General features: G+C 48.8%; 1 protein-coding gene across 3 annotated transcripts in view; it reads right to left on the bottom strand.

The window, feature by feature from the left end:
• Window positions 1-6116: 6116 nt before the first annotated feature.
• IRSp53 (Insulin receptor substrate 53 kDa) overlaps window positions 6117-15681 on the bottom strand; it is a 211651-nt gene continuing 202086 nt past the window's right edge. For 2 of the 3 annotated variants that reach the window (XM_070524349.1, XM_070524347.1), the window contains exons 13-16: window positions 14726-14888; window positions 12146-12302; window positions 10266-10695; window positions 6117-6636 (exon numbers count right to left, since the gene is read on the bottom strand). In XM_070524349.1, the coding sequence (XP_070380450.1) occupies window positions 6564-6636; window positions 10266-10695; window positions 12146-12302; window positions 14726-14888 (823 nt within the window). In that variant the 3' untranslated portion in view covers window positions 6117-6563. The remainder of the gene's footprint in view (window positions 6637-10265; window positions 10696-12145; window positions 12303-14725; window positions 14889-15681) is intronic. The other variant, XM_070524348.1, reaches the window with a different exon arrangement.

The following is a 15681-nucleotide window of genomic DNA, read 5'->3' as shown; positions in this document are numbered from 1 at the left end:
ACAGCTTGCCAGCAATAAACAACACTGGTAAAACAAATCTACGCACAATACAAAGTCTTCAGGGTCAAGTGCTCCGGATCTGTCTAGGCCTGCCTCAGAGTGCTTCAACAGTGGCTACGATAGCAATCGCTGGAGATCACCTTGTCAAGACCCACATTGAAATTGAAGTGCTCAGGACCCATATAAGGCATCTGACCAGGACTCCTCGTCACCACTTGGCCTCCCTAACAGCGGACAGACCACACACATCTTTCAGCCGGACGATAAACGCATATGACGAATCATTGCCAGCTTGTTTTACCCCGGCTGCGAGACCTTCGATTCCTCCATGGTGCCTCGCTCAACCAAAAATCAACCTCACAATACCTGGTATCTCGAAAAAAGCTGATCTATCATCGCCAGCCCTTAGACAACTCACGCTACTACATTTGTACGAGAACTACCGTGATTCTACGCATATTTACACTGATGGATCTGTCCTTCCAAGTAGCACCGCGGCGGCAATCGTCATACCGGCGAAAGCTACAACAATCAAGTTTAAGACGACCCACGCGACAACATCGACGGCAGCAGAGCTCGCAGCGCTCTTTACTGCCCTTCATCACATTGGTGATGAACCACCACATAAATGGACAATATTCTGTGATTCGAAGGCGGCACTGCAGTCTCTACTGTCACCTCTACGACGTGGACCACACGAGCAACTAATATTCCATATTACAGAGACTTTGCAACATATAAGTGAAGCAGGCCATGAGATAACCTTTCAGTGGCTTCCAAGTCACTGCGGGATTATCGGCAATGAACGGGCGGATCACGCTGCCCGCTCAGCCCATACTGAGGAGCGCTGCGTCCCGATTCCTCATTCTAGACCTGACGCAGCACGGAAGCTCCGCCTACTTGCTCGGCAGTGCACCGCGTCGCAATGGAATGAGCCACATTTAAGAAACACGCGACTGTACTCACTTGACCCAACATTAAGTCTTCGAGCGCCATCACATCTTCGCCGTAGAGACGCCACGCTTTTATATCGACTTTGGTTGGGCGTTGCCTTTACTCAAGCCTATGCATTCCGCATAGGGATGACCGACAGCCCAACCTGTGACCACTGCGGCCATGAAGAATCAATTGGCCATATTCTGTGTGCCTGCCCGCAGTACAGTACACAGAGGGCATGCCTTCGCCAAGAACTTGACAAACTGGACGACCAAGCGCTATCCGAAAACAGAATTCTACAACATCGAAAGGACCTACCGTCACAGAAGAAGGCCGTGCAAGCGCTATTGCGCTTTTTGCGATCTACCGGCCTGAGTGAACGACTTTAACTGGAACGCCTTTTTGTGTGTGTGCCTCCATGTCTGCGTGTTTTTTTTTCCTTTTTTTTAACGTTTTCCTCTCTGTCATCTTTCTAACCCCTATCCCCCATCCCCAGTGTAGGGTAGCAAACCGGAGACTCATATCTGGTTAACCTCCCTGCCTTTCCTCTTCATTCTCTCTCTCTCTCTCTATGTTGCTTTTTTTTACTCCAAACAATTTTGAAAAGCAGCGTACAATATTTGCTGGAACCACGTCGCTACAGATGATTTATCTGGCCAGGCAAACATCATTTGTAAAAAGAAAAAAAATATCGAAGTAATAAATTCACTAGTTAAAGTAGCTATACCAATTCGCTTCTTAGTTACAAACTTAAGAACACGTGCTTATGCTTGAAAGTTGTACAGAATCGTCACAAAGCTCTAGTTACGTGTTTCAACGTTTCGACGATAGCCACGTAGACTGAAATAACAGACTTCAAATCGTTCGTTCAGTTTACCTGATTATGCACGCGGCACCGCCGAAGCGCGGTCCTCGCCCCAACGCTTCTGTGACGTAGAAGTGTGCATTTCTTCGCCGCACACTTCCACGTCACTTCTACGTCACTCTACGTCACTTCTACGTCACAATGAAGCGCTGCCGTCTCGCTTCATTCTACGCGCTCTTCCCACTGCCCGGTCCCGACTGGAGCTGGGCGCCGCCACTCCCGACTGGACGCACAGTCACTTCAGCAGCAGGAGGCAAGACAGACCGCCTTGTGGCGTAGTGTGGCGAAGCATCATTTTTCACACGCCACCTTACTGCGCCACAAAGGTGCACCGCGGCGAGCCATGCTTAGCGGTGCCGCGCGCATAGCCAGGTAAATTGAAACACGTAACCAGTCTTTTGTGACAATTACCTCCAATTTTTCGTTATATATGTGTGCCGTAAGGTTAGCAACTAAAAGGGGTAATTAAAGTATTTAGTTCAATTGCTGTAATTATTTCTTGGACATTTCTTGGAAATGGTCTCCGCGTGGACGGATAATTCACCTGCGGTGAATTATGTAGTAAATTTTGCAGGCTTAAAATAGTAACAACAGCAACAACAACAGACCAACAAACATTGCCTATGATTTGTTGTATGTATGTGAATGAAACCAGTGTTTCTCGGTCATCAGGCCTCTTTTTAACCTTATGCTTTATAAATCCGCTTTCTCCAAATGCCTATTTAAAGGAGCGCGATAACGGCTTCCTACGACGTCTTGCTTCTATCTTTCATGAATCGAATACTTAAATGCACAATACGCTGATCCCGCTTCCAACGTTGCGAGACGCACCAAGAAGCAGCCCATTTATTATTCTGGCTGTGGGGATTGCCTTTCGCCAGAATAATAATAAAAAAATGTCGGCCGAGAAAAACAAGGAGGCCATTTCTCAAGCAGTCCCGCGTTTTTTGATCCCCCGCTTCTCCCTATACACCGCTTTCACGAGGTTGCGGCTCTCAAACCACCGCCGACTTGACATCGCCTTCGCCGAGTCTCCTTCCCACTTCCGCCGTACCCCGCTTGCCTTCGCTGTTCTTTAAAACGCCGCGTCGGAACGCCGCCTCATAATCAGGCCGCGCCGGAGCGCAGAGACATCGAATCGCCGCAGCCATTCCGCTTTCCCTAAATTTAAAGAAAGCCTGGCTGCAAGGCACGTGGGGCACCGCGGTTGCAGATCTCGGAAACCCGGCAGCAAATCCCCGAAGAGGCTTTATTCTCCTCGCCTCCTATCGCGCTCTCTCTCTCACTCACTCTTTGGCACCAATTCTGTGTTCACGTTTCTCGTCGACAAAATATGTTTCTTTTTCGTTCTTTCCCACGGCAGTGCAAAACGGCGGCGGGCTCTGTACATACACTTCGCCGTCCTTTCGAAACCTCGCAGGCTGCGGAGGGGAGTAAAATAACTCCAACGGCACCTCGATCACACAACGGAAGTGGGAACGGCGATGAAGAAATACCTTTTTTTGTTTCGCGCCGAGCTTCTGAGCACCGAAAAGACAGCCCTTTTCCATCTCTCCCCATTCCTTACGTCATCTTAGCGCTAACGTCACTACACACACACAGGCACACACACACGCACACACACACACACACAGGCACACACACACGCACACACACACACAGGCACACACACCCACCCACACACACACAAACACACACACACACACAAACACGCACACACACACACACACACACACACACACACACACACGCGCGCACACACGCACGCACGCACACAAACACACAGGCAAGCACGCACGCACGCACACGCACGCACGAACAAGCATGCCCTCTAGCGGCTGAGGAGGAACACTCTCAGGCACGGCCGGAAGAGGCGCTGCGGTCGGCGGGGAGAGAGAGAGAGAGAGAGACATTTTCGTCGATAAACGCACGTCGTCGTCATCGTCGTCGTTGTCTGTACGTGCGTAGCCCGTCTCGTAGCCACTCCATTAACATCCGTCCCGGAGAAAGCGGCAGTGGCAGAAGAAGCACTGCGTAGACCTGCGCTCGGTTTTGCCTTTTATCGCTCTTTTCGCGTTCGCTTGTCGACACTCCACGGCGACGAGGCGGCAGCTTTGCAAGCTTCCACTTTGCCTCCGTTATTCCGAAGCTTTCTGTTCCGCCCCCCCCCCCCCACCTTCTCCCCGGCACTCCCTGCGTCTCCTGCCCCCACAGCCGTACGGCCCGTTGCCTAATCTCTGAGGAGAAAGCCCGAACACGTCTCTCGGCGACAGATTTTCTTTTCTTTTTCAGCTTTACCAAAACAAGAAAAAGAAAAGCGGAAAAACACTTTAAAAATTTTTTTTTTTGTGGTACGTCATCGACGCATTCCTATGTCTTTCTCGTCGCGCTTCGAATGTTTCTTACCGCGGTGTGGAGAATCGTTGCGCGCGAAGTGCGAATACAGAGCTTCCGTGCACGCGTTTTGCGCGCAGGTAGGCTGATGTTGATACATCAGCCTACCTATGTATGTATGTATGTACGGTATGTATGTTGATACATACATACCGTACATACATACGGCTGATACATACATACATCCATGCATTCAATTCCACCCGTTCGTAGCAATTGCTACGAACGGGTGGATGTCTGATTTTCCCTTTATAATTACTTCTCTCCACCTTGCGGGCTTCCGCAGAACTACTACGTCAAACACTTGCCTTTGCTTCGTGTGTTGTCGACAAATTCCACTTCGCCCTGCCATCTGCTAGCCGCCTGGTTAGCTCAGATGGTAGAGCGGCTGCTCCGGAAAGGCGGTGGTCCCGGGTTCGAGTCCCGGACCAGGACGAATTTTTCTTCAACTCTGAGGCTTTTCTTTCGAGGAACCCGTTTGGGTTTCCTTTGTAGCAATTACTACGAACGGGTAGATGTCTGATTTTCCCTTTATACATACATACATACATACACACGTAGGTGCGTACATACAAGCTTTAATAGAGAGTTTTAGGTTAGGGGACGCAAGCCGCTTGTTTCCCCTAATCTGAAACTCTCTAATGATAGACTGGAGACGTGTACGTTTACGTGGATGATCACCTGGCATGCTTCGCTCCACATACGGGATACTTAATTGTGGTACACAAATTGGTTGCGTAAACACATAAATAGCACATACAGTCAAACACTCCCCCATCGCTACAACCCCCCCCCCCCCCCCATCGCCCCGCACACACACACACATGTATAATAGACATACTTGCAGAGTTCTCAGACCCGTGGAGCTCACAAAAAGCAGCAGCGCCTTCGTGGGCAGTAGAGCGCGTCTGGTGCCCCGCTGCGGGCCGGGAATGCGCCGCAGCTCCAAGCTCGAGTCGCGCTGCAAGCGTAGTGTCGCGAGTGTAGGAGTTGCGTTAATTAGGCAGGCAAGAAGACCGAAGAGCGTGTCGCTATGGACGTGGTGGACTCTTGGCGGTGACCCAGGGGGGCAGTCTGCTGCTGAAAACGAGGTCGTGGGTTCGGTTTTAGCTCGCGGCAGTCGCGTTACGATGATGTTGGAATTCAATAAAAAGAGAAAGAAACTGCCCATGTACGAAGTTATGAGCGAGTAAAACACCAGTTGGTCAGGAATCACTACAGAGTCCTGCACTCCGCGACATTGTCTCTCATAGTCCCCGTGGTGCTTATGAGCATTCAAGCAACATCAATAAATATTTCCAAGTAGTTAAACCAGCCCCGATAGATTTTCTTACTCCATTTCACCAAGCATCGCAAATTGGGGCTGACTCCGAAGATTTGTAGTAAGTATAGTAGTAGCAGTAGTGATACTAGTAGTAGTAGTGAAAGTAGTAGTAGCAGTAGCAGTAGTAGTAGTAGTAGTAGTAGTAGTAGTAGTAGTAGTAGTAGTAGTAGTAGTAGTAGTACTAGTAGTAGTAGTAGTAGTAATATTTAGAGGTAGCAGTGTGGTAGTAGTACATCTGCAGTAGTGTTGTAATAGTACTGGTAGTGTTGGTGGTAGGTGTAGTGCAAGAAATATAAGTACGTAGCGGGTGGTAGAAGCGGCTAGTGGAAGTGATTGCAGGGGTAGTAGTACTGGTTGTAGCAGCAGCGGTAGTAGTAGTTGTAGCCTGTAGTATTTAAAGCACAACAACAACAACAATTACTACTACTACTACTACTACTACTACTACTACTAGTAGTAGTAGTAGTAGTAGTAGTAGTAGTAGTAGTAGTAGTAGTAGTAGTAGTATTACTTTGCACATGAAGCCTTTCTTCCTTTTCGTTGTGGCTGGGCAGGGGTTGTTGCTGGGGTCGAAGGACGCAGAAGACACGCATAAGGTGGGGGTTGTGGGCGTTTTATTAGCAAAGATGCTCCCAACGCGTTGTACAGGTCAACAAGTCGCGCGCAACCGTTTTATACATATGTATACATATATTTTAATATATTTATATTTTACTAAGAAGGGGCGCCGATGATGGCGTCCTGATCGTTCTGTGTACAAACATTCTTCCAACGACGTCCGAGTATGGGCCCTTATAAAATAGTACAGGTGTGCTAGAAGCAAAGAAAAGGAGAGGGAAAAGAATAACAGTACGAGAGTCGTGCAAAAGTAAAGAAAACATAGAGTGTCCTCGGCAGGAATGGATGTTCTTCGGACAGAGCTGCTGCATTGGCCACGGTCTGGAATGTCTCTTCTGGGTTGCTGTGGGCGTTGCTTCGTCACCGATCACACGAGGCAGCGACGAAAAAAAAAAGAAACATAGAAAGTAAAGACGGCCTTTTCCCTCACGTGATCATCGGCGCTGATCGGTCATCGGTTAACACCTTCTTCAGTTTGACTGACGAGAAGACGTTGTCTCTGCAGCAGAGGATAGAAAGAAAAAGGACAGGAATGTGGAGTCATTGTTCTGTGCTTGTTAACGAGCTATAAAAAGCAAACTGTAACGTTATTTTCAGTGTGGCTAGACCAGTTATAAATGCGGTGTATTATAACCAGTTTAGCAGGTACACGCTTCGGTGGTAGATGTACAACTTTAGTAGATTGCTTCAGTGGTACTTGTACCACTGGAACGATCTTGGCAAAGGAACGGCGCTGGTAATTGTATAATTTTCTCGTTGCCTCTAAACAGCACCTTAGCAGACGACGCGGGCACCTGGTGGTGAGCGCGGCTATGACGTAATTCCAGCCGCGGCCTCCGAGATCGAGCAACGCGCGTCCCCAAGTCTAGGAGGCCATGGTGCAGCACGTCGCCTGCTAGATCTTTTTCACTGGTCCGCAGGCAGTCTCGCCAATCTCACTGCTACAATCTCGCCTAATGCCATGTTTGGTTACAGCACTAACAGAGCTGTGTTCTATGCGGTTAAACTCTGGGCCACCAGGCGGCTCCACCAACGCGGCCACTTGCGTTTACGTCTCCGGTGAGCCAATATGCCTACTATTCAGGAAAGGGCAATGCATTTACGGCTGAGCAAAAAGTCTTTAATTTTTTTTCCTTTGGCGAATATTCTTCCACATTACGGACTTTTGCAGAAATGATTTGCCGCTTATTCTAACCCCTGAAAAACATCAAGTGTTCGAGTAAGCTATAGTTAACTTAATTCATCTCGCCAGGAGGGCATTGCTGTGAAAAACTATTCTAATTGTTAACACTCTGAGTGCTCTGTAGCCGTGTTTTGTTTGTACCACGAACAGCAAAGCACTGCGTACAAACGGACTAAACCGATCAGCGCCAACTGTACTCTTGCGAGCCGCTTTGTTTCGCATTGAAAGCTTCAACAAAAGATGTGTGGGAGTGGCTGAAGAAATTGAAAAGAAAGGATTTCGTGGCTCAAGCGTCTGGCGTTGAATGCGAGATTGCGTGTTCCATCTGGAAAGACAGATCGGTGGGATTTGGGACCGCCACGCGGCCGCACGTCGTCGGTGATTTTACCACGAGAGCTTTGCCGCTGCGTTGCGCGTTTGTAAGTTCCGTGCAGTGCTACGGAGAGCCGAGGTGCTATACCATTCTTCGCGGACGACGAACGCGCCAGGACCGCCACGTTACGTGGTGGTAATACTGATTTAGGCAGCTAATGCTAGATTACTGCAACGCGGACCGCACTGCATGATATGCAGCAGACACTTAATGTGTGCAGGGATGTACCAGATGCGGCAATGACAAGGCTTCACAGCACCGAGGCTCTAACTTATTGCTCGTGTAACTTACGGCAACCTTGACTTGTAAAATTGTCGTTATGTACAGAGTAAAAGGGTTCAAAATCTGCGGGCTTAGATTTTAACGCACTTCTGCTACTTGATATAGCCGCCAATGCTTATCTTGCTCGCTACATGTAGCGGGCTACGTCAGTGAGCAAAACCAGCCGCCGTCCAGGGCCTATATTTGAAAACAATGAAAGCCATCTTGGCATGGCATGTGTTCGCGGTTTTAGTGACTCGTGACAGAAGGACGAAGTGGGCATGACCGATCGTGGATGGCTAACGAAGGAAATGGAATAGAAACAGATTGGAATATCTTTACGTTATAGCTCCCCAGACTGTGTCTATGAAAAACGTGAGATATGTGTGTGCTAGACTCGGTCGTGGTTGTTGAAAACGTGATGAAAGCCTCTTGGAACTTTGTTGGGTGCCTCGCTAGCACTACTTTAACTGCGGATCAGTTGTTTTTTAAAGCAGGATACACGGTGGTGCGACGTGGAACGCTACGCAGTTTGCTCCTAGTACTGGAATTTCGTGGATCCATTGTTTCGGTTCTCGGTCCGACAGGTTGCACGCAAAATGTAGCCCGTGACTGCTGCTCTATACGTACCATCAGCACAAATTGAAATGCGAGCAGGAAAATACCGGTCAGAATATCTTTCATGTGTGTTTAAGTCGGAGCACGACGTGACTTCGTTCTGTAGCCGGCTTCTAAGCATGGATAATTCAATATGTACTATCCTAATTGAATGAAACGCGTCAATTTAGCATATAACTAATAAATATACTTTCGTTGCCACCGCCGTTCCTGTCACATAGGCGTAATTGTAGTCCTTTTTGCTTGGATTAGAGTCACATGCAACCTTTAGCGGCCAGGGCCGCGATTTGGTAGGTAGCGATGCCTTCCACTCGATTCTATGCCACTCTCATCATTCATCGTTCATGGCCGGCTGAGCGTATTGATAACGCGGGCGGCGGGTCGCTCTGACCGATGACGAAGGACGAAAAGCACGGAAAGGAAGAGCATCAGAAGAGGCATCGAAACAAAACCCCGGCTCAGATGCGCAGTGGTGTGACATTGCGTTCTCTCCAGTAACTGCGCTCATTGGGTGTTCTACCTTAAAATTTACCCGTCGAGTTTCATACTGTGAGTATGGCACACCTCAGAACTTGAGTTAAGCCGTCGTTAGATATGCACACAAACGTGGAAGCGAAACAGCGCGTTCTATATTCATTCTCATCAATGCCGTGCCGTACAGCAAAGGCTAGTGTTCGTGTCGGCCAATCTGTAACAATTGCCTACTGCGTGTCCTGTGAAGGGAAGCAGACATCGCCCATTGTGCGCCACTGAACCTTCCGTGAAGCTTTCGCTCAGAGTAAGGTGACAAGAGGTGGACAATGGAGGAGCTCTACATCTGGTCCTCTTTGCTGGTTGGCTGACGCCCCCTGCAGGCAGTCTTCGCTGAACTGCACGGAGTTTCCGAGACGGAGTATAGCAGTTTTATTTTTGTTTCTTGTTTGCACTTGTTCGCGTTTGAAGAGGGGATGTGCGAAATCCTGCAAGTGCGCTTCCCCGCACATTGCGTTTGACCCACATACGATGGCGGGTGTCACTCCAGAATTACAATTAAAGCACGAGCGCACAAGCTGGTGCCGTCCATCCTTGCCATCATCTCTTACTGACCACGCCCTTGCTGCTTGCAACCCACCCTCCGCTAAATGACGGCGCGAGCAGGAGGTCGGCCATTTTGTGTAAGGCGACCTAATATAGTTTAAGGACTTTGCCATATATGTCAGTTGTACTGACTGACCACACTGCTTTGTATCACTGATTGTACATTATACTGTATATTCATATATGTCATTTGTACTGACTAACCACATTGCTTTGTATCACTGATTGTACATTGTACTGTATATTCATATATGTCATTTGTACTGACTAACGCACTGGCTTGTATCACTGACTGCACATTTCGCCTTACACGTTTTCACTTATACATTTGTACATATTGCACACACTAAAGTGTACAAACTTTATTTTATTATGTCCCCGTTGTCATGAATACGGGCAAGAACCTTGTCAGGCTGCAAAAAAGCAGCTTTTAGTTCTTGTCCCAACGTTCATTTTTGTAAATTAATGAATGCGAAATAAAGATTGATTGATCGATCGATCGATCGATTGATTGATTGATTGATTGATTGATTGATTGATTGATTTCGCACATAGCCTATCTACGCTTACAGAACACGTGTTTTTCCCCGATTCAGTGGACGCTCCTCGACTATACCTGGGCTGTTCTTCCTGCTCTTCGTCCTCCTCCCTCACGCTGTCCTGACGCGTCAGCGTCGCCGTCGCCTTGACTTCGGGCGACGCAGGCACCGTCGTCGACGTCGCCCCTCCGGCTGCCGATCCCGCTGTTGACGCCGCCGACGCCGGCGCGGTGGCGCTGGCGGCGGTGGCCTCGTTGCCGAAGCCGCTGTCGCTGCTCCCGTGCAGCAGGCTGCCCGGCGGCGGCAGCCTCGGCGGGGGCAGCAGCGGGAACGGGCACGGCGACGTCATGGAGCGGCGCGGGGGCCTCAGGGTTCCGCAGCCCGCCACGGGGGTGTGCCGGCCGTACACGGGATGGATGGTGGCAGGGGCGGTGGCGGAGGTGGAGGAGGGGGTGGCGCCGCAGGAGGATGAGCAGCCGCCCGAGGGGATTCCTGTGGCTGAGGAGGCTGCGCCCAAGGGCACGCGCCTTAGGCTTAGCGCCGCTAACCCTAAAACCCGAGGGCGCCCCAATGTCTTTCAAGGGCGAGGAAAACAGACGACACGTGAAAAGGGACGACACGGGCATGCACCTAACTCTGCCGTCTGTTTTTTTTTCCCGTGTTGAGTAGAACGAACATGAACCAATCAAGGCATGCGCGTCGGACTATAGTCGCTGCTAATCCTCAATCAGAGTTAACTTATTAACGAATTCAAGAATGAAGCATGCCGTACTTGGCTGCTTGAATAAAGGCGTCGTCAGTAAAGTATACGTAATCAATAACGTAAAATGGCTATGTTTCATTTCACGAGAACAGTCATGCTTTACGAAAATGTTTCAAACGTGTTGCGGTTGAACAAAGCGCTGCATATGTCGTTATTAGCGGTGCTGCTGCCGTTGATATCACTGGTGTTCCGGTAGTCCATAAAAGGCAATACGTATATTAACAGGCTCAAATTCTTTAAGCTGCCCATCGGAACGATTCGGTGCTGACAGTGCAATAATTTGCTGGTAACCTCGAGCGACCGTCTGCGCGTTTAGTCTTAGAAGGGATATGAACTCAGTCTGGTGCAAGCGGGCACTGAAGACTCACCAAGACCCAGCGCACGACCAACATTACCTGATGGAGTCCTTGATACCCCCGTATCGGGGCTTATGAGATTGGATATAGCCTTGGGTAGCTTTACGACATTGGGTGCTGGATATCTTGATATGTTTATTCCTTCCCCTCCCATAAATCTTTAGTAATTTGTACCATCCATAAGCAGACTTATCTACATCTCCTACGCCATAATCGCATCATTACATCATCATCGCCATCATCAACACAACAATTTTGTAAGTTTACTTCAGGAGGAATGCATTAAATCTACGAAGTGCCTGAAAGAGTACACCAGCGGTGTCCTGTACTGAGGTCTCCCTAACCTAAGGGCACGTTTCGAAACTAACTAAAGGGACCACTAAAGCAAAACATTAAATAAAATGCTTAGACGGTTAAAGCGTTCTTCGAAAACTCTGTTGTCGTTAATTTCGAAATAATAAGTTCATTATTACAATAGAAAATGAACGTAAGAGTTTCAGTTCTCGAATTCTACGCCGAGTCCCCGACACCGGTACGTCACTGTGACGTCACGGATATTAAAGTGTATTTTTTCGTATTTAGGTCGTGTTGGCTCAGCAAAAGTTCCCGAAACTCGTTATGTTCACTGTTTGGCTCTTTTAGAACACAATTTAATCTATCCTTGCCGGTGCAGGGGAGGGCACGTTAAATACACCCCCTCCCTCCTCCCGGGGTCAAAATTAATCCGGAGTGCTTCCACCCCCCCCCCCCCCCCACTACGGCGTGCCTCATAATCAAATTGCCGTTTTGTCACGCAAAACCCCCGAATTCGATTCAATTAAACGGGCGAGCTTCTCACCTGCTGAGGAGACGCCGGAAGAGGAGGATCCTGCTTCTCTTCCTCGTCCTCTTCCGGGAGAACCGGAGGCCGGAAGTAGATTGGGTTGTACCCCTCGATGATGGGGCTCGTTGGCGACGTCCTCGCCACCCGGGTCCAGCCGTAGGGGGAAGGACGGCTGCGGCATGTCACAGCGACCGCGGTTTTGGCGGATTGCGCAAAGAGCGTGGCACGGCTTTGGTCCGCCGCCACGGTATATATTGGCCGTTACGTGGTTTCGTAATCGGAACGATAGCCACGATTATCGTCGGCCCGGAAAGTCCAATGTAGGACGAAGGCTCCTCCTCCCTGTCCTGTCTCGTTTTCTATCCTGTCCTGCCTAAACCTTCTAAGCGTCTCTGGCGTTTCATATGAGGGTTGTTCTGGAGCCTTGTGACATTGGATTGTGTGTTAGATATCTTAGAAGTTTATGCTTCCCCCTACCGTAGATTTTCAGTAACGTGTATCCTCCATAAGCAGATTCATTTACGCCTGCTGCGCTTGCGCAGTTTATAATCGCATAAGTGCACCCAATTTTATGTCATCGTTATCATCATCACCATCATCATCTTGTAAGTTTACTGCAGGAGGAAATCATTTCGCCGCAATTCCCATTTAACCTATTCCTAAGTCAGAAAACCCCAGATTACGCCTACGACGTTCCTAATCTAATAACTTAATACCGTGTCGTCCTCGACGCGTTTACCTTTTGTTGGTGCCAATACGGTTACTCCAATAGATTAGTGCTTATCGCAAGACACCCCTTATGATGAACTGACTAAACCTCCAAGAAATAAACTACAGAGAAACAGTATATTAGGCTAGTCTGGTCAGCAGTTCATTCAAAACGCCATTCGCATATCCTTCGCGATAGCACTTTGGTTTATCAACGAAAAAAAAAAAACGAAGTCCGAATTTTTTCTTCTCGGAGTTTGCTCCAAAACCATTACACTGATGATGTCTTGTTGACGTAACAGATTTGAAAGTAATTTCACGTATTTCAGTCGTTATCGCGACAGAGAAGACGAACAACGATTGTTTAGACGTCTCTCTTATTTCTTTTGAATCCAATGTAAGCGTTCTGACATCGGTCAAAAATGTTTTAAAAATGCATCGAACAGACCCCTCCAAAAACTTATGACGTCACGGGAAGCTCGTGATCATGTTGAATAGTAGTGTCGTCGTCCAATACGTTAGCCTCTGCGCCCTGTCTGGCTTGCCAAAGCTACGCTCGCGGTAAATCCCTCATATTCCCAATTCTGTGTTTCATATCAACCTATGTTAACTCGCCTCCGTATTCTAGAACTTTCCTGCACTCAGCACTTCACTTCGACTCAAGAAATTCGATAGCAGCGGCACCTTTCGATATGAGGTGTCACTACACTTCACGATTACTCATGGCAATTCTTGAGAAGTGTAGCGTCTTCATCACCGAGAAGCGACGTTGTGCCCAATTTGGTGGGGTGGAGGAAGAGCCTGGAGTCGAGAATCGCTCGAGAATACGGGGATTAGAGTTTTTTTCTTCTTTTCTGTGTTCCTGTGGCTCCATCGGCGACGCAATGCTGCTCAAGAAGCCGGGGACGGACAAGAATCAAAAACCTTGAACCCACGATTGAGAGGCACATTCTAGATTGTAATTAGATCCCATAACTTGCGCTGAGACAACCCTGTACATACTTTACTTCCCGTGCCTTCCTTCTGCCGGTACCGGTCGCATAAGTTACGGAACACGAGAGCCGCATCGAAGCATCCGCAGTGGGTGAAAGTCCACTCCAGAAACGTCTTAAGCTGTAGTGCGATGGCTGCGTTACAAACCTAAGCTGCGCTAATGAGCAAGCAGCAGTATACTACGATAGGGGTAAAAAGAATAGCGGCACGCTTAAAGCAGGCAGGTGTGCGTGTGTGTGTGTGTGTGAATGCAATAAAAAAACGTAGATGTCAAGAATGCATGCACTGCTGTGGAGATTTTCCCTCGAATGTACGTACGGATCGTTCACTGCTCGAGACTCTGCACTCATTTAAAGGAACAACCAGCACTTTAGTGTCGTATCTAGAATCTCTATTGTTCACTGGGATAACCTCATGTTAGTCGCTAAGATAGAGCAACAGGTAGTTTGCTGCGAATAAGAATGCTTGATATGCCATAAAGCGAATGTCTCCGCCACTTTCTAAATGAGTTCGATGGGGGCGAAATGCTAAAACACCCGCGTACTTAGATTTAGGTGCACGTTAAAGAACCCCAGGTGGTCCAAATTTCCGGAGTCCCCCACTACGGCGTGCCTCACAATCATAAAATGTTTTTGGCACGTAAAACCCCATAATTAAATTTTTTAACTTTCTTAATGACGTGCTGCCAGCGACTCAGTGTGGGAGGCTGTGTTAGACATCTTCCGCAGAGATAGCGAAGAATAAACGCGCATCCTAGTTTTTTTCTTTTTTTTTAAACCACAGCAGTGCGAGCTCCTTTCTTTCCATCTCGTTTCTGTAGCGTGCAAGCGAGCTTATAGCGAGTGTGAGGAAGACAGGGAAGAGAGAGAAAGGAAAGACGGCGACAGTGCTTACAGCGTCAGCAAAGCTGGACAGCGGACGACGCGGGGCGGGACCCGGGGGTAACATGAAGTCGCTGGCGAAGTAGGTGCTGCGAGGCCGCCAGCGGCCCAGGCCGGACGAGCCTCCGGAGGACTCGGACGATGATGACGGCACTGCCGCAGAACTGTCCGAGCCACTATAAGCGAAGGGTTGAAGGGGGGGGAGGAGGTCGCGAGAGGGCACGAAGCAAAAAGCAGCTCTTTAAGCAAAGGGCCTCAGATGCTGGCTCCGAGGCGTTCGCGACGGCCAGCAGACCTCGCACATCGAGACACCACGAGCACACATCACGGCACCCGAAGTCACATCAGGGCCACGACGCTTCATATCACCAGAGCACTTCCGATTCACGTAAGGGTGCCTAACCTCGCAGCTGGTCACCAGACCTTATATCCGACCACCAGTTTTTAAGACAGAGGGCTACACATTAGAACATCACGGTTCTAACATTTCGTCAGGACACCGAGCCCTACATCTGGGCATCGGGCCTTACGTCGGGACGTCATACTTTACCAAATCGGGGTACATTGAGCCTTAGCAGGGTACCATGCTTCACGTCAGGATTTTATGCCTTAAATGAGACTACCAGACCTTTCACTGGGCCACCACAACTTGTGTCAGGACACGAGATCTCACATCAGGGTACTACAGGTCATCACCAGAGCATCACAGCAGTGGGACTGCAGTCTGAACTCATATTTCCTACAACGAGCAAAAAGACACGTACACCGGCTAGAAAGCTGTCAGAATGTGTGGCTCTAAGCTTATATTTAAGGCGGTGGGTATGACCACTGACTCTGAACAAGGTCGGTAAAATGCAACGATTATTTATTTCCAGGTTTCATTACATTCTTATGACTCACCGCTCTGGACAAGGCCAATGGTGAAGCGCCGCAGAAATCAAGAACTGAAATTGACTCTGCATAATTCCG

The sequence above is a fragment of the Dermacentor albipictus genome, chromosome 8 (genome assembly GCF_038994185.2).
Source record: "Dermacentor albipictus isolate Rhodes 1998 colony chromosome 8, USDA_Dalb.pri_finalv2, whole genome shotgun sequence".
Lineage (NCBI taxonomy): Eukaryota > Metazoa > Arthropoda > Arachnida > Ixodida > Ixodidae > Dermacentor > Dermacentor albipictus.
Note: the sequence above shows the minus strand (reverse complement) of the source record. Positions and strands in the feature narration are given on the sequence as shown.